The following is a 27,567-nucleotide window of genomic DNA, read 5'->3' on the forward strand; positions in this document are numbered from 1 at the left end:
CTTCCGTGTACTTCCGGTTGGGTAACTAGGCAACGAAATGTCACACGACACTGCTGGTTGCCGAGCAACGTGAGGACGCGCTGGCCTCTGTATAGTGGAGATGATGGCTGCGGTGACCCGTCCTGAGGTCCGGCACGGCCGGAGGAGAGGTGCGAGCAAAATGCAGACAGGTGACGGGAGAAGTGGGAGGAAATGGGGGAAAAACACAATTGTGCCTTTTTTATGGAGGGGTGGTGGGGAGGGGAGAAGATGTTCTTATTTTTAAGGCTAACAGTGTGACAAAAATGACAAATATTACAATTGTTTGTGCGTCAGTCTAACTATAATAATACCACATTGTTATCAGGGTTTTGTAATATTTTTTAAATAGTAAAATAACAATTTTTTTTTAAATTTCTTCTAATCTCTATGACTTTTTAAAATTTTTCTGTGGATGCGGCGGTGTGGGGCCTCAATTTTTGCGAGATGACCTGAAATGTCTATTAGTACCATTTTTGGGTTACATGTGACTTTTTGATCACTTTTATTTAATTTTCCCTTGGAGACTGGGCAAGCGAAAAAGCGAAATAGTCGCATTGTGTGTTTATTTTCTGATGCCATTGAATTTGCGCTATAAATAATGTCTTGTTTTAATAGATCGAACCTTTACGGATGCGTCGGTAGCAAATTTTTAACTATTTCTTTAATTTTGGAAATTTTTTTTTTTTTTTTAATCCCACGGGTGTTTGAAATTTCAGCCCATAAACAACACACCTTCTTCACTGCAGGTATACCTGCCTGTTATGTGCAGTTTTTTGCATCCGTGTGTCATCCAATTTTTTTCAAGCATGCAAAAAGAAGAAAAAACACAGGAAGTCCCAGTTGATTTCAGTTTTGTCAGAACCCCCAGAAAACAGGGTGCGCAACAACGCCCACAGTGAACACGGATGCTAATATGTGTTTGTTATATATATATATATATATATATATATATATATATATATATATATATACATTCATAGACTTTATGGGCAATTTTGGCCTGTGAATACGGAACGAAAATCAGGCATTCTGCAATAGTTTTTTTATGCGCAACTTTAGTCCATGTAAAAAACGCACTTCTGAATACACTAATGTAGTTCTAGGCGTCCGTGTGCTGTCCGTATTCAGTCAGTAAAAATACACACTGCATACGGACAGAAAAACGCCCCTGCGAATGATTCCTTAATATTCCTTTTTTTTTAATTTTTTTATTTTAGTAATAATGAAAAACACTCATATTTACTATTTACTTAAATCCCCATCAGCGACTTGAACTAGCAATCGTTTAATGCTTCATACAATATAGTGCAGTACTTCAGTATTGCAGTATATTGTATTTCTGCAGGCAGTCTATTACGCCCTGCCACATGCCCATCCTAATAGATACATGACACCCAAACAACACCCTGCAGTCTCAGTGCTGGGCTGTATTGGAGACAGAAGGAGTTCCTTAAATTACACCGTAAAATAGTTGCCCAACATAACTGTGACAGTAAGGCCTCCTGCACACGGGCAGAAATTCCACAGCGGGATTTCCCGTAGAGTTTCCACCCGTGCCCGCTACATTACAAAATGCAATCCTATGCACACAGCCGTGATTTGTCCGCGTGAAAACACACCCAAAAAACAAATCGCAGCATGTTCTATTTCTGTGCGGGTCTCGCAGAGGCCCGCACTGAAACGTCACTAGTGACACGCCGGCTTCGCTTTGCGCATGCGCCAGTTGGGCAGCAGTTGGCACATAGCAGAGCGGAAAGACACTGAGAGCGGGTGAGCCGCACTGGGTCACTGCAGGGGCGCGGGTCGGATTTCTTGCTGCGAGAATTCTTGCAGTGGGATCTGACCCGGCCATCTGCAGGCGGCCTAAGGCTAGTCGGGTACACAGCAAATATGATAGTGACGCAAGTCCTGTGGCCAGAGATCACAGTATGGCCCTGCTACGCCGCAACCTTGTGTAGGTAAGGGTGCATTCACATGGGCAAGTGTGTAATCGGTCCTTGGAACTCAAAGCGTTGTGGCATTCCTTATCCTAACGTTTTTCCTGCGACTGGGGTGCGTTTTGCAAAAAAAATGCATCAGATCAATGGATTTTTTTGTGCATTTTTCATGCGTGTGAAAATACCGTGCTTTTTCAATAGTAACAATAAAAATCGCAATGCACTTGGATAAAACTTGTATTTTTGTGTGATTGCGATGGGATTTTTTTTGGCCTGCCATAGGAAATAATGGGTGATTTTTTTAAAACAAAAATCTCCCCAAAACAGGACTTTTTCGCACCATCAGGTTCACCAAAAGAAGAATCGCTCATGTGAATAAAAAGATTGAGATACATGTGTTCTCACTCGTATGTGTAAAATCGCCCGTGTGAATACAGCCTATAAGTGGGTACATTGCGACTCGCAAGTCGCTGCGATCTCACAGTCACACAAAACCCACCGTTGCTGAACTTCTTGTGGTCATCGGGCTGCAGTCACAACACAACTACATTCACCTCCCGTAGGGACCCAATCAGCAGGACTGTAGGGTGAACTCTGGCTGCTCAACATGTGGTGCGACCAAACTTGTGGCGTAGTCTTAGTGGCCGGCAAATTGTACAAATGTTTTTAGTGGTGCGAATGGAGTTGCCATGTCGTCCGACCCCAAGCTAGGCTACACAGCGACCTTGGTCCATACAAGTCATGAGACCAAAAAAAGGTGTACGATTTGTCTGCAGCTTGCCGTCACAGGACTTTTTAAGGATGCATTTTTGCTGCGAGTCGTGAGATTTTAGGATCGGCAACATCCATTACACACGTCAGAAATGAGTTGCATGTCTGTGCCGGGAAAGTCTTGGACCTGCTACCAAAACTTTGGCAAGTTTGGATTTTTCGCAGCAGTTGATTTTGGTCAGGTGTCGCAATGCAGCCGCATTCACGGCCATTACTTGTAATGTAATGCGAGATTGCGACAATCATGCTGCGCGGCTGAAGTTTTTACACGAGATGATTGTCGCACATTTCAGTGCCTGACAGTTGTCCCAGCGATGATCACTTCTCTGCTTTTACACAGGAGCGATGATCGCTCAGTGAATGCAGACAGAGCGGGTCGGGGATCGTTCCGGCTCGCTCACCTCCATTCACGGTAAACAGGTTCATAGCTGAACAACAGCCTGTTTACACAGAACCAGGCAGCGGCAGATCAAGAATGATTTTTATGTCTGCATGAAAGATCCGGATGATCGATTTTTCACTCTATGCGTTCACACTGCGCAATTATAGTGTAAACCACTCGATCGAATGAGCGATTTACACCATAATTGTACCGTGTAATAAGGGGCATCTAAAGCATTAATCATGCATCCACAGGGTAGGTGATAAATGTATGATTGCTGGGGGTCCGACTGCTAGGACCCCCCTGGTGAATGCTGTCATGTGCACATGTGTCTATGAAGATAGCAGGACGTGTTCGGATATCTTTGTCAGTCCCATTGAAGTGAATGGAGCAGTGGTCACACATACTTACCACCGCTTCATTTACTAAGGGCACTTTGGGTGTGCCATTCTCAGGGTCCCTGGTGGTCCTTGTGGTCAGACTCTCTGCGATCATACATTGATACATAAACCCCTTTACTGTGAACAAGTTTCTGCTCACAAACGGTAATTGTTTTTACTATGTTCCTAAACATGGTTATTTCACGAATACATGTCCTACAACACAGACCCGGGATGAGATTTATTAAGGAAAATGACAATATGTGATAAACTGCGCCAAAAAGTGGAGTACATGGTGCGTGCCAACTTTACTACCCGTTAGACACTTGTTACATGGTAATCCAGGAACAAGTCCGCTGACTTGCAGAATAGCCACCGGAGATCTGGCGTGCCGAGAGGGAAACTGGGCGCATGGATGTAATCAAGAGATAATCCCGACAGGTCCAGCGCGGAATCCAGATAACACTTCCATCTTTCTTTCCAATATTAAAAGCGAAGCGAGCGGTAACCCCCAGGATCAGCAGCTTTCTACAGAAGAAACTTCCATCATTCTGGCCGTGATTAAGGAAGTTTTTCCGAAACGCGTTGCTAATACTGGCTAATCCAGTTGTCACAAACCCTCACGGTGATCACAACTATGGGTTTTTGGCCCCTGCATGGTGCCTCGTGGCCTGATTAGTCAAGAGATGCCTTGTGACTGCACCCACAACTCTGCTTGGGCTGTTTCCAGTAGAAGCCATGGTCTAGCAACAGATTCTTTTTAAAGACTGGATTTTTTACAGATTTTTGACATGTTGAAGGAACGTGTCAAAAGTTTTCATCAGTGGGGGTCCCGCTGCTGAAACAAGGGGCTACAGTGCTCACTCAACCGTCTTAGTTTTTTGCAGGCATTAGATGTATGGAGGCCTGTAGACATCTACCATGTTTCCCCGAAAATCAGACCCTGTCTTATATTAATTTTTGCCTCAAAAGAGGCACAGGGTCTTATTTTCAGGAGGTGTCTTATACTAACCTAGCAGGTGCTGTGATTGGTTCTCCAGCGCTGCAGCTCAGCCAATCCGAGCTGGTGCTCAATGAACCAATCAGAACAATCGCTTGCTGGCGGCAGGGATTTCAATCCCCATTACTAGCAAGAGATGCTCTGTCGGCGCTGAGGACTGCATGGAAGCCTGTCAGAGCACCAGAGATCAGCGGGAGGGACCCGGATGGTGCCTGCTTGGTGAGTATTGCTTGTTTTTTTCATGTAGTGTAGCAAGGCCTTTTTTTTCGGGTAGGGCTTATATTTCAAGCACTTTCCCGAAAGTCAGGGTAGGGCTTATTATCAAGGTAGGTCAGCTTTTCAGGGAAACACGGTATGCATCTGTCTTCAGTGGCTGAGAGGAACCTATAGACAGCCAAAGGGGCACAGTGCTTGGGGGAGCATTGCAACCCTCTTGTTACATCAATTAACAGGGGGGTGTCTAGAGTAGGACCCCCACTGATCAAAACACTTTTGACATTTCACAAGTTTGTAAAAAGTGCAGTTAGTCTTTAAGCTTTAGTTACCTAAAAACAGAAAACTCATTAGTCTTTTTTTTTTCTGATTGACATCGCAGTAGAGAGACTCTCCGGAAACATGGAAAATGCAGCGGGTCCAACAGTAGATCTCCGAGAAATTACTGTTCTTCCAAGAGCGGATTGGGAGCGTATTACCAACCATGCTAATTCACTGGAAGAAGAAGCAAGGAACCTTTATGAAGAACGGAAAGAAAGAGAAGCCTTACATCTGCGTTCCAAGGAAATGGTGAAAAACTGGACCAACACTATATCCGTGAGTAGATCTGTAAAAATCCTGCGTCTGCCTCCACTAGTGTTACGGTTCTTCACAAGCTGAAGGCTGCCCATAAACAGAAGATATACATTCAATGTAATGTCTGTAAGAGCGGCACATTGTTTTTTCTGTTGTACAATCGCTCTAAAGAAAAAAAAAAACATGCAGAGTTGTCAGAATCAAATGAAACTTTCGCTGTGTGATTGTAGCGTCGTGATTACAATATCGGAGCGAAATGATAAATTATTGTGGAAAACTAAAGGGAGGCTCTAGTGCCCTGTTGTACCGCCTCTAGCTTGGATACAAGATGTTATACAGGTGGGCATGGAGGCTCTAGTACCCTGTTGTACCACCTCAAGCTTGGATACAAGATGTTATACAGGTGGGCATGGAGGCTCTAGTACCCTGTTGTACCACCTCAAGCTTGGATACAAGTTGTGATACGGTGGGCATGGAGGCTCTAGTACCCTGTTGTACCGCCTCTAGCTTGGGTAGAAGATGTGATACATGTGGGCATGGAGGCTCTAGTACCCTGTTGTACCACCTCTAGCTTGGATACAGGATGTGATACGGGTGGGCATGGAGGCTCTAGTACCCTGTTGTACTGCCTCTAGTTTGGATACAAGATGTGATACGGCTGGGCATGGAGGATCTAGTACCCTGTTGGGCTGTCTTTAGCTTGGATGCAAGATATGATACGGGCGGGCATGAAGGATCTAGTTCCCTGTTGAGCTGCGTCTAGTTTTGATGCAAGATGTGATACGGGCGGGCATGGAGACATACAGGTTCCATATGGTATCCTGCGGCATATCGGTCATCATTCACTGTGACTAAGACTCTAGATTGTGCAACTCATAGACTGTCAAAATTGGCATCCCAGATGGCCTCGTAGATGTTCTATTGGCAATAAATCTGGCGACCTGGCAGGCCACGGAAGTGTGGCAATGTTGTGGAGGCATTCCTGTGACACGCTTGTTGTGTGAAGCCGAGCATTATCCTGCATTTGTGCAACAACCGTATATGTGTAGTGAGCCGGAATGGGGATGATATTCACAGTGGTCTATAAAGCGTGCCATACTACAGTGATATATCAGGGTGATGGTAAAAGGGCTGGCCTCTGCTCCCGTGTATGATGGTGAAGTTTAGTGCTTACCCCCATAGTGTCCAAGGAGATGGGGAAACAATTGAACTCATGATTACTCAGCTCAGGAACTTGTTGGTCCAACATTCAATCGATGAAGGCACAAATCTGTCCGGCCCTGAGGATGGTGACTTTAGTCCCCTGCTACCTTACTGCTCCATACTGCCTGTTGTGGGTTTCCTACCATGGTCTTGAAATCTGCAGCTTTCACTATATACTAAAACCAGCCTTCTTTGTTACACCACACTCTCTTCTGAACCCTCTAGATAACTATAGGAATTTCTATAACTTTTTCTCCTTCCACCTGCCTAATGATGATTGGCTAGAACTGTGAGAAACCGAGTCACTGGGCCTGTTCTATCCCTTTCTGTACTGTAGTCTGTTAAGCCACCACCTTCAAGGCAAGACAGTGCATTATACATTTAAAGACATATACACACTTTCCCAGAAATGCCAATATTATTATGTCACTACATATGTACAGTCTGACTAGTACTTGCACAGTTTGATAATACTGTATGGCATTAGTCTAGATAGTCATATGGTTCTCCCAATACATTATTCCAATCCCTCCACCAAACGAATACTGTATAATGAAAGTTTTTTAGTAAACTCTATGGACCCTAAAAACATATTCCATATACAGCTAAACCCACAAGAAACGAGCCCTTATAGGGATACGGCCATGGAAAGCTTAAAAAGTGTGTCTCTTAGAATGTGGAGATTAGGTAAGAAAAATACTAATTTACCAAAAAATTGTTATTCTGTCATTTATAATTTACTTTTGCAGGGTATGAGGAAGGAAAAATTACAGGCAAAGAAATTGCGGGAAGAAAGAGAAGAGGAGGAGAAAAAAAAGATTGATCTGGAAGAGGCCCAGTACCAGGCAGAAAAGAGGAGACAGGCAATAGAGGACGCCAAGATCAAGATATACTATCAGAATGACAAATTCAAGACCTTCCATGTATGTCCTCCGTCTCTACCATGGAGTCCTCACTATTCCCGTTGCTTTTGTTTGATTCCATATCAAATTATTGCTATCCTTTTTTTTTTTATTGCTACAGGCTTGATTTAAATGAAAAATTGGTCCCATGGTTCCGTATGAACCGTATGTGTAGTCTGATTCTGCCGTTACTCCCGTCCATCCTTATCCTCTTTAACTGGTTGTAGAATAGTGAGAACAGGGCATTGGGAAGAACGTAACACATGACTGCAGTATCTGACTACACAGGGTTTGTTTGAAGTCTGTAACCATGGAAACAAATAGGTCTATATAGAGAAAATGCTAGGATTTTTTAATAAAATTTTTAATCATCAGTTTTATGGTGCCAATCTACAGAATCAACTTGAAGGAAATGTACTGCTTATATATATTTTTTCTAGTTAAAACCACAAAATGAAACCTTTTCCATTTTTCTAATCTGTTTGTAGATTTCTTTTTCTTGTATTGTCTGTGCACAAGTAATGCGGGTGGCCATCTTGCCTGAGCTGCAGTTAAAGGGGTTGTCCATTTCTAAATTATCACCTGCAGGATAGGCTATTAGTAGTAAACAGTCAGGGGTCTGCTACCCAGGACCTCCACCAATCAGCTGTTTGAACGGCCGGTATGCTTGTGTACTGAGCTGGATTTGCAGAAAGCAGACAACTCTGTTCCCACTACAGTGGCCAGGCTTCGTATTGCAGGCATTGAAGCAATTGGGAATTCTGCCTGTAATACCAAGCCTGGCCACTGCAGTGGGAACTGAGCTGTCTGCGTCCTGCAGAAATCAGCTCAGAGCGCCAGCACTGTGGCCTGGCACACTGCTATTTAGAGAGGGTCCCAGGTGGCAGACCCCTGCTGATCTACTATTGGTAGCATGTCCTAAGGCTAGACCATAAATAGTTTACAACTTGACCCACCCTTTAACAGCGAGTAGATATATGCTTTACAACAGAACTCATGGGCCGTTCCCACAATGGACAGGAGCTGACCCATAGGCTTCTAGTGCAGAGGTCATTGTGCAGGGATGGGGAGGAGGTGAGCTGTTACCATCACCTATTGTGAATGGTGTATCCTATGTTAATTATATATTGGTGTCTCCTTTCAATATAATCCTGTCTGTGATGATAATGAGATGACTGCGGAAACGTCTTTCTCCACAGAACAGAAAGTTTCAGACTAGTATTAGGCCTAGTGTGAAAATGCAGGATTTTAGCATTTTTTTAAATATAGGTGGTGAAACTAAAAATTGAAAATAAAACATTATAGGGAATTGCCACATTTCCTTAAAATGATGAAAAGCTGATTATATAATAGGTCGTTTTCTGATTACACATTCCCTTTAGACGGCTCTTCCCATCTCAGACATTTAAGGCATAACCATGTCATAAATGTTTGATAGATGTAGGTACCAGCTCTGTGACCAGTACCTATGGCCAGAATGGTGGTCTGCTGACCCTGTACTCACCGCCGTGGCTACTAGTGGCTGAAATTATGGAAACAGCTGAACTGTCTATTCTATCCTGCTTCTATAACTCCCATAAAAGTGAATAGGAGTTATGAAACAGCGCAGCAAACTAACTGGCATATGAAATACCAGTCTTAGTAAATCTGCCCCATTAACTGGATGCTCTATGAGGGAATCAGAAGGAGTAGTGTCTGGTTGATTATATTGTTTTATGTTATTGCAGAGTGCGCTGCTGCTTACCGAAGTCACGAAAGAACGAGACGCCCAGGTAGAGCTCAGAGGTAAACGGATGAGTATGGACAATAGGCAGGACAAGGACACCTTGGCTAAGATGCAGAGGGAATTGGAAGAAAGTATTCATAGTGACCAACAGAAGGCGCTGCAGAGGTTAACAGAGAGAAGGGATAACGCAAATGATCTTCTGAAGCAGTAAGTAAAGGATTTCTAATTTCATTCTTGACACTTATGCTCTATAGTGGCTTTATAGCCATCTATACTGTAGTTCTCCTATATGTTACAGGCAATGTGTGAGAAGCAGGCAAAGTACAAAATGTGTTCTATTTAAATATACTTTATACTTCCCCTAGGCATTGTATAGAATACCTAGACATTAGTACTATTTAGGCAAAGTATGAGAAAAAAAGACATATATGGAAATGCAAAGATTTTTCTTGCTGAAAAAAAGGAAAACATTTTTGACCCAGCGGTGCGCAGTTTGTGTCACCGAGCCCTTTGTGGCCCCACAGGGGCAGTGATTGAGCCATCTTTTGTCTCCCTCTCTCTATCTGATTAAGGCCGGTCTCACATGTTCAAATTTGTATGCGGATTCCGCGATCGGCGTCCGCGCTGACTTTCCATGGCAAAACGCAGGCATTGAAAGGCATGCAGTTTCGATTTTTCCTTCGCACTTGCGGATACGAATTGCGTGTTCCGCAATCAGAAGAATAATTGCAGCATGCTCTGTTTTGCTGCAGAATCTGCATCTGACATTGGAAGATGATGATGATAATGGAGGTTGGATTGTGGGGCATTTGATGATGATGATGATGGTTGGATTGTGGGGCATTTGATGATGATGGAGTTTGGATTGTGAGGCATTTGATGATGAATGAGGTTGGATTGTGGGACAATAGATTATGATGATGATGATGGGAGTGGTTGGATTGTGGAACATTTGGTGGTGGTGGTTGGATTGTGGAACATTTGGTGGTGGTGGTTGGATTGTGGAACATTTGGTGGTGGTGGTTGGATTGTGGAACATTGGTTGGATTGTGGAACATTGGGTGGTGGTGGTGGTTGGATTGTGGAGCATTGGATGGTGGTGGTTGGATTGTGGAGCATTGGATGGTGGTGGTTGGATTGTGGAACATTGGATAGTGGTGGTTGGATTGTGGAACATTGGATGGTGGTGGTTGGATTGTGGAACATTGGATGGTGGTGGTTGGATTGTGGAACATTGGATGGTGGTGGTTGGATTGTGGAACATTGGATGATGGGGGTGGTGGGGTTGGATTGTGGAACATTGGATGATGGGGTGGTGGGGTTGGATTGTGGAACATTGGATGATGGGGGTGGTGGGGTTGGATTGTGGAACATTGGATGATGGTGGTGGTGGGGGTTGGATTGTGGAACATTGGATGGTGGTGGTGGTGGGGTTGGATTGTGGAACATTGGATGATGGGGGTGATGGGGTTGGATTGTGGAACATTGGATGATGGGGGTTGGATTGTGGAACATTGGATGATGATGGTGGTGGGGGTTGGATTGTGGAACATTGAAAGATGATGATGATGGGGTTGGATTGTGAGACATTGAAAGATGATGATGATGATGAGGTTGGATTGTGTGACATTAGAAGAAAATAGAGGGGGATAAGGGTTGTATTGTAGGACATTGCAAGAAGATGATGGGGTTTATGATGTAAATGGTGTATTCATATCTTTTGGTGTAGGGAAAAAAATAGGGTGCTTGAGATGAAGTGGAACTCAGTGCATCGCTGGTTGGAGTATTTCTACTTTATGGGTTCACTTTTCAGCATTGCATAGAATGCCTAGGAAAAGTGTGACTTATTCATCATACATGATGTCCAATTTTGGGTGTTCTATAGACCGCCTAGTAGTTCTATATAATAACAGATTTCACACTTTGCCTGTAACACTTACATTCATTAGTATGTATGAGTGATCTGACTGTTAGATATCACCCTCTATTAACTCACTGGATCTGTATAAGGTATCGGGTGTTTGAGAACAGGTCCTATAAATCCGAACACCCGGGATTCTAACCATTGTGTACTGATTGAACAATGTTAATACTACTCTGCATAAAGATATTTACGGTTTAGTAACTTATTGCAATTACATTTGTCCGCAGGATAGAGGAGCACAAACATGCTGCCGACTTAGAGAAGCGAGCCAATTACCGGGAAAGTGAAGAGATCCAGAGACAAGCCAGGCTGTATGAGTGGGAAATGAATAAATTAGCCAAACTGAAAATGGAGGAGAAACAAGAAATGATGAAGACTTATCTGGTGAGTGGGGTAAAATGTGAAGCTTGGGATATCTTACAAAACATAGAGAGAAGACATCTTCTACTGCAGATCAGTACAGAAACTGAAAAGGATTGGCAAAGTTTTCAAGTTTCTTTTATAGACTTGAAGCATCTCTCAAAGCCTGGAGAATTGAAGATGGCCACACTGGCTTCTCTAACTACCTGATGCACACAAAGCACTAGTATGCATCATCAGTCTAAGGCCTCGTTCACACCAGCGTGGTTCTAGCACAGTATAGGCGGGTGAAAAGATGGCGGCTATGCTGCATTAAAGATCGCGTAAACTGGTGATTTCCAGCTTTTAAGTCTTGAGCTTAATTGGCTGTAAAATTGCCCGTTCACACGATCAGAGGTGCATGTTATCCTCCTCCCATAGAAGTCTATGGAAACTTCTATGCATTGTTCACCAAAGATAGGTCAGGTCCTAACTTTTCATGCACCACGGACCTTAGATGCGAGCATTGCACACACATGTCCTGTCTTTGTTAGGTGCGAGGATTTTGCGCGTCTAAGATTCCTTCATGTGAACGCTTCTATAGGAAATCATTGGTTCTATTAGACACAATCTTTTCACGCGCCTATAGTACACTAAGAGCACGCTCGTGTGAACGAGGCCTAAGACTCCAAATGCTGATTTGATTGATCAGTGCTCTCCATGTGAGGCCACTGGCAAGTCAGATTGGTATGTAGTGTCTTAGGTCGGCTTCACACGACCAGATTCCTATTGCGAAATCGGCGATCAGCATCCACGCATTTAAAGGCATGTACTTTTGTTTTTTCGCAACACTCGTAGATATGAATTGCGTACTCTGCAAGCGGAGGAGAAATCACAGCATGCTGTATTTTGCTGCGGACTCTGGGCAGACAGCCTCCATTGAAGTTAATGGAGGCTGTCTGGCCCGCAGCCAATATGTAATTAACATTGCGTATGAGCCACGGGTAACCGCGTCATCGCCTAGCGATGGCGTGGAGAATACTAAAAATTCGGAATTCAACCCGGTCGTGCCAATGCACACTTATGCCCAGTGTGCATCAGATAGCTAGTGATGCAGTTTGGCCATCTTTGTTTCTCCAGACCCAAAAGGTTGCTTTAAAGGGGTTTTCCAGCACTACACTATTGATGACCTATACTCAGGATAGGTCATCAATAGTTGATCAGCAACAGTTTGCCGATTAGCTGACTGAAATGATAGCAGTGCTCTGGTGAGTGGCACTATCATTTCAATCCATACAAGACACAGCGCCATACATTGTATGGTGGCTATGCCTGATATTGCAGCTTGGTCCCTGAGCTGCTCTCAGGTCATGTGACCAATGTACATGACGTCACAGGCCTAAGAAGAGGTCGCAGTGCTCATCCCCGCCTTTTCAATCAGCTGATCGACAGGGATCTTGAACAGTGGACACCGCCAATTAACTATTGATGAACTATCCTCAGTGCAGTCTCAGAAAACCACTTTAAATGGTAAATAGTTGTGCAAAATAATTCTGGGCATGCAAAAGCTATTTATCTCCATTTTAATGGAGTTGTACGACAGCATAAGAAATGAAAGTAGCTGGAGGGAATGTTACAAAAACAACTAATCCTCCTCCGCTCCAGCGCCAATGCTCTGATGGTCCCTGCCGGTCTTTGTTTATTTTCCTGCAGTGGTAGCCTGTGATAGATAACCATCACTGTGCCTCAGAGGTCAATAGTCATACATGCTAGCATCACTGCTGTGGTCAGTGATTGGCTGCATTAGTCATGCAGATATGCGGCACATAAACATGGCAGCAAGATAAACAAGACTGGTGGGGACCACCCGAGTATTAGCGCTGGAGCCTTCTCCAGTCTTCTTTTAGCCCCCAGAGGATACTCATTTTACCGACCTTGGAAGGATGAGTCCACCTTGAGCCAGCTGCCTGAACCACGCGGGAATTGAACGTGCAACCTTCAGGTCATGAGCCAGAGGTTAGGACTGCATTTCTGCTGCCTTAACACTCTGCACCACCCGAGGGTTTACTAAATAATTATTCTTAAAGTGTGATTACACGGAACGATTATCATTCAAAACAATCTCTGGATCATTCGAATTTGAATGATATCGTTCAGTGTGAACATAGTCAACGATGAATGATAATTCATTCGCTTATCATTCATTTCATGCAAGTATGAAAATCATTGTTGGCTTGTTCGTTAATCGTTTGGTCTAAATACTGATCGTTCAGTCGTTTTTAATCACTGTTACAGTAAATGTGAATGACTGAGCGATTTAGCAAGCAAACTATTTATCTGTCTGTATAAATGGGCTGAATGAGCGAATTCTGACATCGTTCACTCGTGCGACCGTTAAATCACTCCGTCTAAAAGCACCCTTAGATAAGTCTGTCTGGTGACAGGTGGTCTTTAATATACATTATCCTACCAATATTAATTGGATACCTGAGCAAGAATCAAAAGTAGAATTTATTTCCATCTGTGTTAATACTTAGTGGAGCCCCTTTGGCTCTAAGGACGTCGGATACTCTCCGTGGCATACTTTCTACTAATGTCCGATACACTTAAGCTGGTATTTCCTTTCATTTATCCTGCAAATATCTGGCAAGTTCTCTCAAAGAAGATGGACGCTGTTCATATTTCCTGACCCTGATGGTCCAGTTCGTCACAAAGATGTTCTGTAGGGTTCTAGTCGGGACTCTGTGTAGGCCAGTCTTCCATATCCTCAAACCAACATTAAACAGCGTTGGATTTGTGACCAAGCACATTGTCTTGTTGGAAGTATTGCTGACTATTCCCAGAGTATTGTTAATTTGTCAGCAATAGATTATTAGCTAGAACGTCAAGATACACCTCCTTGTTCATGGTTCTTGCCACAATAACCAACTGTCTGAGACGATGCCAGATAAAACATCTCCAGACTATAACAAAACCTCCGCTGTACTTAGCTGTTAGCACAACACAGGCAAAGGACGTTCCCCAGGCCTTCTTCACACCCAGTGTAGCGGTTTCGGGCACGAGGCTGGAGTCTCAGGTGTAATGGCCTCAGATGTGGAGAGTAGTCAAGGATGTGCCAGAAGTCAGCAATGGGAGGGGGCTGGACGGGCTCGGTTTGCAGTACAAATGAATGAGGCAGGTAGCATAGTCCGAGAGGAAGCCAGAAATAGCGGAGGAGCAGGCACCGTGGAGCTTGATCAAACAGTGCTGTGAAGCAGATTAATGACGCGCTGGTGCAGTGGCAGGGTCAGGCTTTTATAATGAGCAGGGTCAGAGGCGGGGTCAGGACCAGGAGGCAGGCATTAAATAATCAGGATCATGGAACAAGCTTGATAGTAATGGGTACTGTCAACAGACTAGATGGCTCAGTAGTGAGAGCCACTGACTGTAGAGTAGAAGGTCCCCGGTTCGATTTCTGACACCCAGGTATGTTCATCTGATTTGAAGATGGAGTAGCGTGATTTGTTACTCCATAGACCAATCTTCCATACACTTCTTGTACCACTGTAGATGGGCCAATGCAACCCCTTCGAGAGAACTTGCCAGAAATGTGCAGAATGGAAGGAAATATCAGCTGAAGTGTATCAGACATTAGTAAAAAGTATGATATGGAGAGTATCCAATATCATTAGTTGCAAAGGAGGCCCCCACTAAGTATTAACTCTTTTCAATCCAATTTTCCTGCCACCCACGCACACCTCAGAAAGCATGTTTTGGATTCTTTGGAATTACTCAACAGAAACATTTTATTAACATTTTTTTTAATTTAACGTGAGTTATGATTGTTTCACATCTGGAAGATCATTTGTAGTAATCCTGTAAATATATGTATATTGATATAACATACATTTATATAATGACTGTTTATTTCTTTTTTTTAATTAAAGTATTTTTTATTAAACTTTTTCACCTTTTGCATATTTTAAAACATTTTTTTTAACAAATCTTTGGTTTCCCCTCCCTCCCTCCCCCTTCCCCTCCCCCCCCTCCCTCCCCCATCCCCCCTAAGATCTCTCTCACAACGTTCTGTTCTTTGGGTAAACTGTCTCTGAATGAACACAGTGTTGTGTCGTAAACAATAATAACAGTTCTTGTAACGTATATTTGTTTTCTTCTTTGGTCTTCGTGTTGCTTATCTTCTTGCTGTTTTCTTTTATTGATTCAGGGTTAGATTTTTTGTTGCATTCGAGGGGGGCTCATATTTCTTTTGCCCGTTGCCCGGTCTCTCTCTCTCCAATCCCTCCTTTCTTAACTTTTCCCTATTTCTCCTTACCACTTTATTTTATTGTATATCGAGTCTGTAATTTGTTCTACATTTCCCAATAAACTTTATATATATCCATTACATACGTTGTTATGTCTTAGTAAATCCCCGGTTTACTGGTGCCTCCCCACACGGCTCACCACTCCCTATGTATTTGATCCAACATTACTGCTCTGGGCGTGTATCCATCTCAGCCATATGTCCTGATATTTTTGACTGGTCTTACGCTTAGTGTAAATACTCCTTTCCCACGGTAAAATTTGGTTGACCTTATTTTTGAATTCTCCCAGCGTGGGTGGTTCTTCGTCCAACCAGCGCTGGGCTATTGTTTTTCTGGCTATATACAATAGTCTGGCTACCGCTAGTTTTTCATGATCATGTAATGTTAGATCCTGTATGTATCACAGAATGCACACGTATGGTGCAAAGTCCATACGTATGCCAAATGCCGCGTTAATTGCATTTCTTATTCCCATCCAATATCTGTGCAATTTCGGACATCGCCATAGCATGTGGATTAGGTCCGCCGTGTGGGTTTTGCACCTTACACATATCGGGGAGGTTCTCATTCCTATATTGTGTAAGAAGGCCGGGGTGCGGTACACTCTGTGTATTAGAAATATTTGTGAGACTCTGTGTGATTCGCTCAGAGATAGCTTGGGTGTCATTTGTAGGATTTCCTCCCAGTGCGACTCCTCAATGGGCCCTATGTCTGCCTCCCATTTTGCTCTTGTTGATAACGGGTTGTGTGCATTGACCGTGTCCTGTATATAGGAATATAGTACAGATATTTTCCCCGCTGTGGTGGTGGCTTTTCCTATTATGTCCGCTACTATATTTATTACCATTGTTATTTCCGCCGTGTTTTTTTCCGCTTGTATAGCGTGTCTAAGTTGCAGATATTTGTAAAAGTCACTATTGGGGATGTCGTGGTTTTGCCTTAACTGCTCGAAGGTTTTTAGTTCCCCCCCCTCCAGTATCTGGTCCATTCTCCTAACTCCCCTGTCTTTCCACCCTTGGAATCCTTTTAGCTTGTTGATTTCTGGCAGGTGCGGGTTATTCCATATGGGGGTATGTTGTGTGCAGTTTTTTATATCAAGCATGTTTCTGGTCTTCCACCATATTTTATGTATCAATAATAGCGTGGGGGCACTTTGACCGTTTTTTTTAAACGCTCCACGTTCCAGGGTTTCAAACAAATGTGATCCGTTAAAGAGATTTTTAAGGATTCTGAAACTAGCGTCGTGTGTTTCTTCTGTCTCCCATCCCCTGAGATGTTGCAGCTGGGAGGCCATGAAGTACGAGAACGGATTGGGCAAGGCTAATCCTCCCTTTTCTTTTGAGTTGTATAGCAGTTCTAATTTTATCCTAGGTGTCTTCCCTCCCCATATGAGTTCTCTAAACAGTCCCTTGGCCTTGTGGAAAAATTTTTGTGTTATCCAGTGTGGGGAGTTGTGTATTAGATACAGTAATTGGGGCATCCATATCATTTTTATAAGATTCACTCTTCCTATGATTGTCATGGGTAGTTTTTTCCATATGTGAAGTTTTTGTTTCCATTTTTCCATAAGTGGTTCCAGGTTTATTTTCCCGTACTCACTGACCTCTTTCGTAATTTTAACTCCCAGATATTTAATTGTTGGGGTGCATTTCAGGGTTAATTCTCTGTTGGCAACTTGCATGTCTGGGGTGTCTATTGATAGTATTTCGGATTTGGTCCAATTGATAGCGAGTCCTGAGAAGGCTCCAAATTCTTTTATTGTTTGCATCGTGGTTTCTAAAGATTTTTCCCTGTCCCCTAAAAATAATAACATGTCGTCTGCATACAAAGCGATTTTCTCCTCCATGTTTCCTCTTATGAATCCCACTATTTCCTGGTGTGACCGAATTTTGCATGCTAGGGGCTCTATTGCAAGTGCAAACAGGAGTGGCGATAGTGGGCATCCCTGCCTTGTCCCTCTATGTAGTGGGAATGTTTCTGATGACCCCCCGTTGATGGACACATCCGCCTCCGCTCTAGCATATAGGAGTTTTACTCGTCTCACAAATATTGGGCCACAGCCCATTTTTTCTAGTACCTTCCACAGGTATTGCCACTCAACGCTATCAAACGCCTTGGCCGCGTCCAGTGAGCATATGATTCTGTCTCCGGTATTATCTACGGGTATTTGTAGGTTTAGAAATACTCTACGGATGTTCGTTGCCGTTGATCTTGCTGGTATAAATCCACTCTGGTCTGGATGCACCAAGGTGGATGCCACTTGTGATAGCCGCTTGGCTAAAACTTTTGCTATAATTTTGACATCCGCGTTTAACAGCGATATCGGCCTATACGAGTCCATCAACAGGGGGTCCTTTTCTGGTTTTAACAGAATTATTATTTTTGCTTTTCGCATTGTTTGTGGCAGTTCCCCTTCCTTTTCCGCCCCCGCCCATGTCTCCAGGAGTTGTGGTAATAAAGTGTCTGCATGTTGTTTGTAAAATTCTATTGGGAAACCATCCTCCCCTGGGGCCTTGTTATTTTGCATATCTTTTACTGCCTCTTGCATCTCCTCCAAGTCTATTGGTGCATCTAGAAACTCTCTCTGTTCCTCCGTCAATTTATGTGTTCTTATATCCGCCAAGTATTCCTCGATTTGTTCTACCGTTTTTTCCAGTTTCGAGGAATACAGAGAGGAGTAAAATTCCCGTGCAATCTCTCTTATGGATGTTGCGTCCCTGACTATCTCGCCTTGTGCGTCTTTTAGTTCAATGATGTATGTGGGGCTAGTTTGTGCTCGGGCTATAACTGCCAGCATATGTCCCGTTTTTTCTCCCTCCTCATAATATGTCTGTTTCCTGAACCCATTTTTAGTGGCTGCCGTTTCTAGGACGTATTTATTAAGGGCCTCTTGGGCCTGTTTCCATAGGTTGAGTGTTGTTATAGTTTTCTCTTTTATGTAATTTTCTTCTGATTCTTTTAGTTTGTCTCGTATTTTTTGCCCTCTTTCTCTATGTCCTTTTTTTGCCTGTGTGATTTGCTGTATGTATACCCCCCTCATATATGCCTTCATGGCCTCCCAGCAAATCGTCATACTTGTGGTATCCTTATTTAATATGAAGTATTCCTCTAGTGTTTTTTTCACTATTTCCTTGTTTAATATGTTTAGCCAGTGCGAGTTCAGATTCCATCTTTTTTGGGAATGACTCACAGTGTTACTGTGCTGTATGTCCAGACGTAGGATGGAGTGGTCAGAAACAACTCTTGGTAGATATTCTATCGAGGTTATATCTCTATATATCTGAATATTCCCTACCGCTAGGTCTATTCTAGATAAGCATTGGTATGTGGATGAGTAGCAGGAGTATTGTTTGTTTGTGGGGTGCCGTGTTCTCCATATGTCTATCAATGATATCTCGTTTATTAGTTTACCTAGTGGTGTCAGGTTCCTTTCTTCGTTTGCGTTTCCTGCCCTTAGTCTGTCCTGTGCAGGGTTAATGACCGAATTAAAGTCGCCTATGATAAGGACTGGAATGTCCGGTTTATCTGTTATGAAACCTATAACTTGCCTCATTATCATGTTATTATATGGTGGCGGGATATATACTGAAGCTATAATGCATGTGTAGTTGTAGATTCTGCAGTGTAGGCAGATAAAGCGGCCTTCTGGGTCAATTTTTCGTGAGAGACATTTAAATGGTATATTTCTGTGTATCACTATGCTGACCCCCCTGGAATACCTCGTGTGTGTGGAGTGGAAGCTCTGACCCATCCCCCCTATTTTGAACGTGTCCGTATTTTCTTTTGATAAATGTGTTTCCTGCAAGCATATAATAGCCGGGCCTTGTTCCTTGATGACTTGCAGTACTGCTGATCGTTTTGTCTGGTCACTCATACCTCTCACGTTCCACGATACGACCCTTATCCTACTACCCATTTTCCTTGTTTTTTGTTTTCCACAGGGTTATTATTTTCTGGGCGCCTCCACCCCTTTTTGTTTTTATGAGTGAGTCGCACTGGGAGGGTCCCCATCTCTGTATTTGTGTCTCGCCCGTGTCGCCCCGTATATGTGTATGTGTATTACTGTTTGTTCTCCGCATAGGGCTTCTCCAGTAACATTTTGATTTGGTCCCCCACATCCCCCAGTACAGACATTTATCCACATTTACTATACATATTTTCGTTATTTGCAACACATTTATCATTTGTACATTTACGTTGACATTTCTTCCCCTTATCCCACCCTGAATCATTTTTCTATCGTTTAACCTTATCCCTTTTAACTGTATCTTATCTAATATTCCCCTAATATGCGAGAGAGAGACCAAACAACAAACACCCCCAACATGTAACTCACTGATCCGTTGTCTCATCGGATCGGGGTACCAGTCCTCCATTCTCCTACGCGATGCATCCTGTCGTCCCAGGAGCTCCTTTCAGAAATTTTCGGTTCCCTTTGCATGAACGTTTCTTTAGGTGCAGCCTCTTCATGGTGTCTTGCGCGGTGATCTTCCCCTCCGGATCTGTTCTTCATTTTGATCTATCCAGGCACCTGCATCTTTTGGGTTTTCAAAGAATTGTGTCGTGCCCAGCGCCGCCACTCTCAGTTTAGCCGGGTACAGCATCCCGTAGGGCACTTGTAGGTTTCGCAGTCGTCTTTTTATTTCTACAAATGTTGCTCGCTTCTTTTGTATTTCCGTGGAGAAATCTGGATAGAAGGAGACTTTCACGCCGTTATATTGGATTTCACCCTTTTCGCGGGCCTTATGGAGTATGGTATCACGGTCTCTGTAGTGCAGTACTTTGATGAGTATCGGCCTGGCGGGAGCCCCCGGGGGGAGGGGTCGTGTCGGTACACGGTGGGCTCTTTCGACTGCAAACATTGCAGTTAGAGTGTTTCTTCCGAACAGTTCGGGCAGCCATGTTTCAAAAAATTCTGCAGGGTTTCTTCCTTCCGTCTTTTCTGGGAGGCCCACAATCCGCACGTTGTTCCTTCTTGACCTATTTTCTAGGTCGTCTACCTTGTTCTGTAGATATTGTATGTCATGCAGATGTTTTCCCACGTCTCGCTGCATCGGCTGTATTGCGTCTTCTACGTCGCTTATACGTTGTTCAGTTTCTGTCAGACGCTCTGATATTTTCCTCATATCTTGCCGTAGCAGGTTTACATTACTTTGCATCACCCCCATCTGCATATTAAGGTTGTTCAGTGACGCGTTGCCTTTAGTGATTTCGCTGAATATTTCTTTCAACGTAGGCTCCCTGGCGCACCTTTCGTCCTCCTGCCTTTGATCTTTTTTGGCGGCATCTTCTGCACTTTGGGAGGTGTCTCGTATAGTGCTTTCTGAGGTGTCTGCGTGATTTGCGCTGTGCGTGCATATGCCTGGGCTGCTTGCATTATTCATGCTGTCTTCTGTGTAGTGTTCGTCTGGATTGACACTGTTTGCACCTTTATTTTTGTAGTTGGGGTTGTCTGCCTGACTTGTGACTTCCTGCTTATTTCCAGCATGATCTTGTACAGCATGTAGACTATTTTGTTTTTCCTTGTCCTTGCTGTGTTTAGCAGGGTCCGTTGTTGTGTTTGCTTTGTCTGCTCTTTCCTTTTGACTTTCACTTTCTGCATGTACTGTGTCTGCAGTTTCTTCCTCCCCTCCTGCTCCCTCCGTTTGTGTGCTTCTCTGTGGGCTCTCCCGCTCTCCCCTCTGTTGTTTAGGGCTTATGGAGTCCTGTTTTCTGCCCCCCTCCTCCCTGGCATACCTTGCCAGTTTACGTGCTGTGTCTGCACTGTTTGTGCTGGGCCGCGGTATGAGCGTTCTCGGCTCCCTCCCTCCGGCGCCATGTTCTTTCTGCCTGCCGCCGGCTTCATCTGCCTTCCCCCGCTCCTTGCCTCGCACCATTAACTCTGCTGCTGTCTGTTCTGTCTCCGGAGCTTGCTACTGTGCCTCCGCTGCTTTTTGATTGCCTTTCGGCGTCTCTGGGTCACGTTAACAGGATGGGAATGTCGGATCTTGCAGGAGCTACTCTGAGATGCGACTATCTACATCTCCGGCCAGGCTCCGCCCCGACTGTTTATTTCTAATAGATAGATAGATAGATAATACAGTGCCATACAGAGGCATCCTATAACTGCATACAATGTGTATAGCATATATTTCTAACACTATGCAGAACAGAGCTCTGATGTCAGACTGTTCTGCACATATCACACTATGTAGGACAGAGCTCTGACATCGGAGAGCTGTCCTGCATAGTGTTAGAAACCTGTTTCGGACCTTACCCAACATGGGAGCCATACAAGTAAATCTCAATGTCGGACGAAGTCCGACACTGGATTGGAAAGAATTATCGTATGTAAATAAATGCCACTATTGATTTTTGCTGAGGCATCCAATTTCTTTCAGTAGGATAGTGTATTGTTATTTGCAGTAATGTAGTTCATAGGACACCATAGTCATTGGTGGATCTGTGGCTGTCCTGGCAGTAAAATACCCCCCTTTCCCAAACAAATGAGCTTAATAAAAGTTTAAAGCATTTCTGCTCACATTACAATGTAATTAATATTTAAAAGGGTTTTCCTCAGAAAGCACTTCGTAGATCTGTCAGTGGGAGTCTGATAGCTGGAACCATCATAAATCCATTGCATGACCAAGTAAAACCAAAATAGAATATCATATCATTAAGTATAGAAGAAAGAAATCATTAATACACTTTATCGACACTGTGAATATTCATAGGCACATACTGCTGACAGAGACCACCTTCGAGCACTAGAGAAGCAGCTGGAAGAAGAGAATGATGACCTGACAAGACGCTACGTCCTTGCAAAGAAAAAAATGGCAAATCTGAGGAAGGACAGAGAAGAGGAATTACACAGGTGAGGACATTTACTAACCCAGAAACTAAGTTTGTTTTTTTTGATAGTCGGTGGAGTTGCTTCGGGAGAGTGAACCGTTAGGATTCCTTTAGGTACGCCAGAGAGTAGCTGCTTGCATCGCAAATGTAGCACTTTCAGAATACCAACAGTAATGATCTTGGATCATCCAGATGTACAGAGCTGATATGAGCAAATCTCTAATAATGGACTTTGGAGCACCATAAGAACTTGTAATAACTTTATATGTGGCTTATGTGCAACTACCTTTTTCGACAGTCTATAGATCCAAATGGCCACGTTATATAAAATATGTTTTCTGGGAGTTTTAATAAACTCTCTGCACGTTAAAAAAAGACAAAAAATAAAAATTCTTGCTTCTTGCCCTTAACCCTGGTTGCTCTCTAGTTTACAGCCCATTGTCGTGACCCCTTTTCCATAGAGGCAGAACCTTACGTGACCAAGGACCTCAAATTGTTTAATTTATCTTTAAAGGTGCTCTGGAGTTCCCGATATAGCATGCATAACATAAGTTTATATTGAAAGATATAACATTGATTTGTCATCTTCATGTAAAATAGAAAAACAGTGGAATGCAGGGATAAAATCACTGAACTGCTGGCAGCACAAATGAAGCAAAAGTTTGATGATGAAGAAGAACGTCTGACTAGAGCTTTGGAGGAAATGGAAGCAAAGCTCGAAAAAGAAAGCAAGGAGAAAGAAGAAAAGAGAAAAGCAGATCTGAAGGCGATTACAGAACACAGAATCGCCACGGTGAGTACAGGATTGTGTACTTTATCATACTGTAATTGGGACTGTAAAGTTACTTATGGTTCCCTATGGTGCTTGGTGAGGTTGTACTGTATTTTACTGCATATGCTCGAATTCCATATTTTACTTTTCCCACACTTAAAGTGTATCTCCTCCAACTTTTCTACAGATGTTCAGGGATGTTCCTGTTCTGTTGAAGGGTTGTCAGGTTATCAGAAAACATTTCTTAAACTGTCTTAAAATAACAAACAGAACAGTACTTGCCTATCCTCTGCCACGAGGAGTCGGCAACATTGCCTTGCTGTCCTCCCAGTGATTGTTGTGGAAGATAACATCAGTGGGAGTCATCTGACCACTGCAGACAATCAAAGGCTGCAGCATCTCCATTGTAAACTCTGGGCATCATGATGTCCAGGATGTAAGCGTTGATGCTAGGACAATTGACGTTAATGCTGCAGCCTCTGATTGGCTACAGAGGTCATGTGACTTCTGCTGGCATCATCTTCCACAACAATCGCTACGCGTATTGAACTATTTTCCTCTAAAAGCAAAGCTCTATGGGAGAATAGCTTTGTACATAGAGTCCGATGGAACATGCTACAATTTGAGAAGTCATACAGGGGTGCAGTAGAGGGCTCATGCACCTCTATGAGAGCCCTATTACAGCTCCATATAAAACAGTCATAATATGGCCTTGTGCCTGAGCCTTTTTTTGTAACTCTGGACAGAAAGTTAGAAGCTACATAAGGAGTTGTGGCGCTGAATGATGTAGTCGCCTGCATACACACAAATACGTTTCCTTTTCACCACACCTGTTGATCTTGCGTATCTTAGGTCATATAATGGAAGAAACACCCTGACCGTTGGAACGCCATTTACATGTGGCTCAGCATAGGAGCGTGTAAATGTGCCCATCTTTCACTTTTCTGCCAAACGATGATTTTATGATCGGCATAAAATCCATGGTTCGGCAGAAGAGCTGATAGCAGGGACTTCACGCTGTGTGCTGATAACATTGTTTCAGCTTTGAGCCCCACTGCAGAACAAAGGGAATGTATTCAGAGAACAAACCACCCGCTGTTCTCTGAATACAGCTCCCAGCGGCTCACATGCATTAATAGGCTACTAATAGGCATTAGTACCAATTAGTAGTTTATGCAAAATGATTTGAAACGAGTATTTCTTTAATTGAATGCAGGACATTGCGCAGAGCCTGGCAGCAAAGAACTATAACAAGATCACTGTTACAATGAAGATTCTTTTTTTCCTGCTGTTTCTATATCTTTATGTACTATTTTTTATCAGAGGAAGAAGAAAGAGAAAGAAGAAAAGGAAGAGAAATTGAAAGGGTTCCAGACACTTTATGAGATAAAGGAAGCTGATAACTTCTTCCTCGAACAGCAAAAGGATAAAATGAAGAGAGCCGAGGATGAATGTAGAAATGTGCAAACATTGCAGATCCAGCAGATGGTAAGGGGGCAATGTGGCAACTTGACTTCATGAATATGTTCTTTAGAAACATCAGCCTCATGCTACCCATAGACATTAGATTCCAGTCAGTAGAGCCACAATTTGATGGGTGCCAGGTTCCCTGGGCACATGAACTTATATTGGATTTCCTCAGCTAGTACTCTTGGTTCCAACCCCTAGAAACGTGGCACCAGGTGTGTCTGATAGCTGCTTAAACCCTTATGTCCAACCATTAATATTAGTGTGCAAAGCATGGGTGGTAGCTTACAGCTACTGTATATATATTGGCACATGTAACCCCCACTAACGATGCAGGGCGTACATTTACATCCTGTGTGTTTGGGGTCTGAATGAAGGGGGATCGAGAGCTGATCCCAATCCATACAATCTGGATGCCAGCTGATACCTGCCAGCAACAACTGCGATCAGCATTGACGCTAAGTGTGGCCTTTAACCCTGGAAATGCAGCTGTCAGTTCTGACAGCAGTAGTTAAACCCCCTGATCGGTTTTACGGTGTTCTGAACAGCCCCCCCTGCGATGAGATCACGAGGTTTCTTCAATTGTTATGGTAACCTGTGGTCTTCTGAAAGCCATGCCTGTAGAGTGGATTGACAGAATGCCTGTCAGATCACAATATAATGTAATACTTTGTCATTTCATTATACTGCAGGAGCAATCAAAAAAATGGCAGCTCAAATCCCCCACGGGGACTAAAAAAAAATAATTAAAATAAGATAGTTCTGAAAAAAACCCAACTTTTTTAACCCCCCCCCCCCCCAAAAAAAAAAAAAAAACACCAGAATTCTATGTTTTTGGTCACCCCATCTCCAAAAAAAAATTCAATAAAAAATAATCAAAAAGTCATATGATGCCAATATGAACCACAGGACATCCTACAAAAAACAAGCCCTGCAACTATGTTGATGGGAAAATAAAAAAGCTATGCCTGTCAGTAGATGGCAGCAGCAAAAAAATACTTTTTTTTCTAAAGATATTTTACTTTTTATAAGTAGTACAGAAATAATAAAAACTATATAAATTTGGTATCGTAGTCATTGCACTGACCAACAGAATAAAGTTACTGTGTCATTTTGGCCGCAGTGTATACGCCATAAAAACAACTCCACCCCCCAAAAATGGCGGAGTTTTGTTTTTTATCCCATTTCAGTAAACTTTGAAATTTTTAAAAGTTAAACAGTACGTTATATGGTACTTTAAATAGTACCATTGAAAAACACAATACAGGAGTTGAGCCTACACCACCCACAATGGAAACTGTCTGTAACTGCCCTGCTGGGGATACAAGCGAACTGAAGACCCAAATACTCAACAATTCTACTTAAAGATGTTGTACCAGAATTTCAAGTTATCCTCTATTCAAAGGACAGGGAATAACTTGCTGATCAGTGGAGGTCTCACTACTGAGACCCAGGGGATCTTAAGAACAGGAGTTCTGTGTCCACCATCCTTCTCAATGTAGTATTACTGCACCCCCTGCAGTGAGGAGGAGACTGAATGAAGTACTGGCTGCACCAGCGCTCCATTCACTTTCAATGGGACTGCTGAGATACATGAGTAACACCCGTTTGGGTATTTCTGTCAGTCCCATTGAAATCAATGGAGTGCTGACTGTGCATGTGCAGCTACCACTCCATTCAGAGTGACATCACTGTGAGGGTAGAAGCAGCCCCCGTAGTGACAGGAGAGCTGGACACGGGAGTCCCATTGACATCGGTGGGGTTCTCAGTGGCGAGAACCCCACGATCAGCCTGTGAATAGGGAATAACTTCTAATTCTGCTACAACCCCTTTAACAACATTTTACAAAGCTAGAAGACTCTGTAACGATGTAAGTTTGGTCCAGCAGAAGAGCAGAGCAGTGTTAAACTAAGTTATAATATTGGTATTTTTGATCCTCCATTCTGCAATGTCATATCTGTTTTTTTTTTTTAGGCTGAGAAGATGGCAATGGCACAAGCGGAAAAAGAAGCAAAGCTTGAGTATGCCAAGCAGAATAAAACACTATTACTGAAGAAAGAAGATGTATTTCAGGAGTACGCCAAAGACGTGATTGATTCAGTCATCAAAGCTGGCAGAAATCCACTGCCACTCAAGAAAGCAGCGCAGAAGGGCACCGGAGGGGGACGTGGTCCGGTTTACTCTGGCAGGGGAGACATTCGACCTAGTTATCAAGTGCAGGACACCAGCGGGGTTCAGCTGCCAGCTTATCAGAATGACACTACTCTACAAATAAAGGAAATGCATGATGTTGGTAACGTGCAACAAGGGAAGAGAAGACTCGGCTTTACATTTTGATTAAAAGACGTTTTTTTTCCCATTAGAAGGAATTTGAAGATTTTGTAATTCTAAGATCACTTTTTACAAATGCCAGCATCATTAAAAGTAGTAGAATTGATCCTCAAATCGTGCAATTTGATTTGTTATAATTCTTCATACAAGCAAAGCTAAGGGCAGCGGTCCCCATCCTGCGACTCACCAGCTCTTACTACAACTTTTATCAAGCAGTCCTAGTTACATCCTAGGAGTTGTAGTTTCAACAGCTTTTATGAAAGTAGAAAATTGTAAAACCTTTTTTTGTTTCTAAATCACCGTAATCTAGCAAAAAGGTTTATTTTACTGCTACAGTCTTGAGGCTTTCTCCGCCTTACTTCAAGCAAACCTGATACAATGTTATGCAAAGTGTAGGTCTTGAAGGGGCCCTACATGACAAAAGGAGTCCGATTGGTGTTCAGTAAGGCTATGGCCATGCCACAGATTGCACAGCCAGAGATTATAGT

The 27,567-nt window shown here is 43.2% G+C and overlaps 1 protein-coding gene across 2 annotated transcripts; it reads left to right on the forward strand.

The window, feature by feature from the left end:
• The first annotated feature begins 25 nt into the window (after positions 1-25).
• Positions 26-27,193, forward strand: CFAP210 (cilia and flagella associated protein 210). 2 transcript variants are annotated; one of them, XM_066575893.1, is made up of 9 exons: positions 26-149; positions 5,087-5,301; positions 7,233-7,406; positions 9,113-9,318; positions 11,263-11,419; positions 22,392-22,531; positions 23,110-23,302; positions 24,605-24,769; positions 26,723-27,193. In XM_066575893.1, exons 1-9 carry the CDS (start codon positions 101-103, stop codon positions 27,083-27,085), a joined length of 1,662 nt encoding a protein of 553 aa, XP_066431990.1. In that variant the 5' UTR covers positions 26-100; the 3' UTR covers positions 27,086-27,193. The 2 variants fall into 2 exon arrangements, with proteins under 2 accessions (XP_066431990.1, XP_066431989.1); XM_066575892.1 differs by having other exon boundaries at positions 34-170.
• Positions 27,194-27,567: the final 374 nt, after the last annotated feature.

Source organism: Eleutherodactylus coqui, chromosome 8, assembly GCF_035609145.1.
Source record: "Eleutherodactylus coqui strain aEleCoq1 chromosome 8, aEleCoq1.hap1, whole genome shotgun sequence".
In the NCBI taxonomy this organism is placed as follows: Eukaryota; Metazoa; Chordata; class Amphibia; order Anura; family Eleutherodactylidae; genus Eleutherodactylus; species Eleutherodactylus coqui.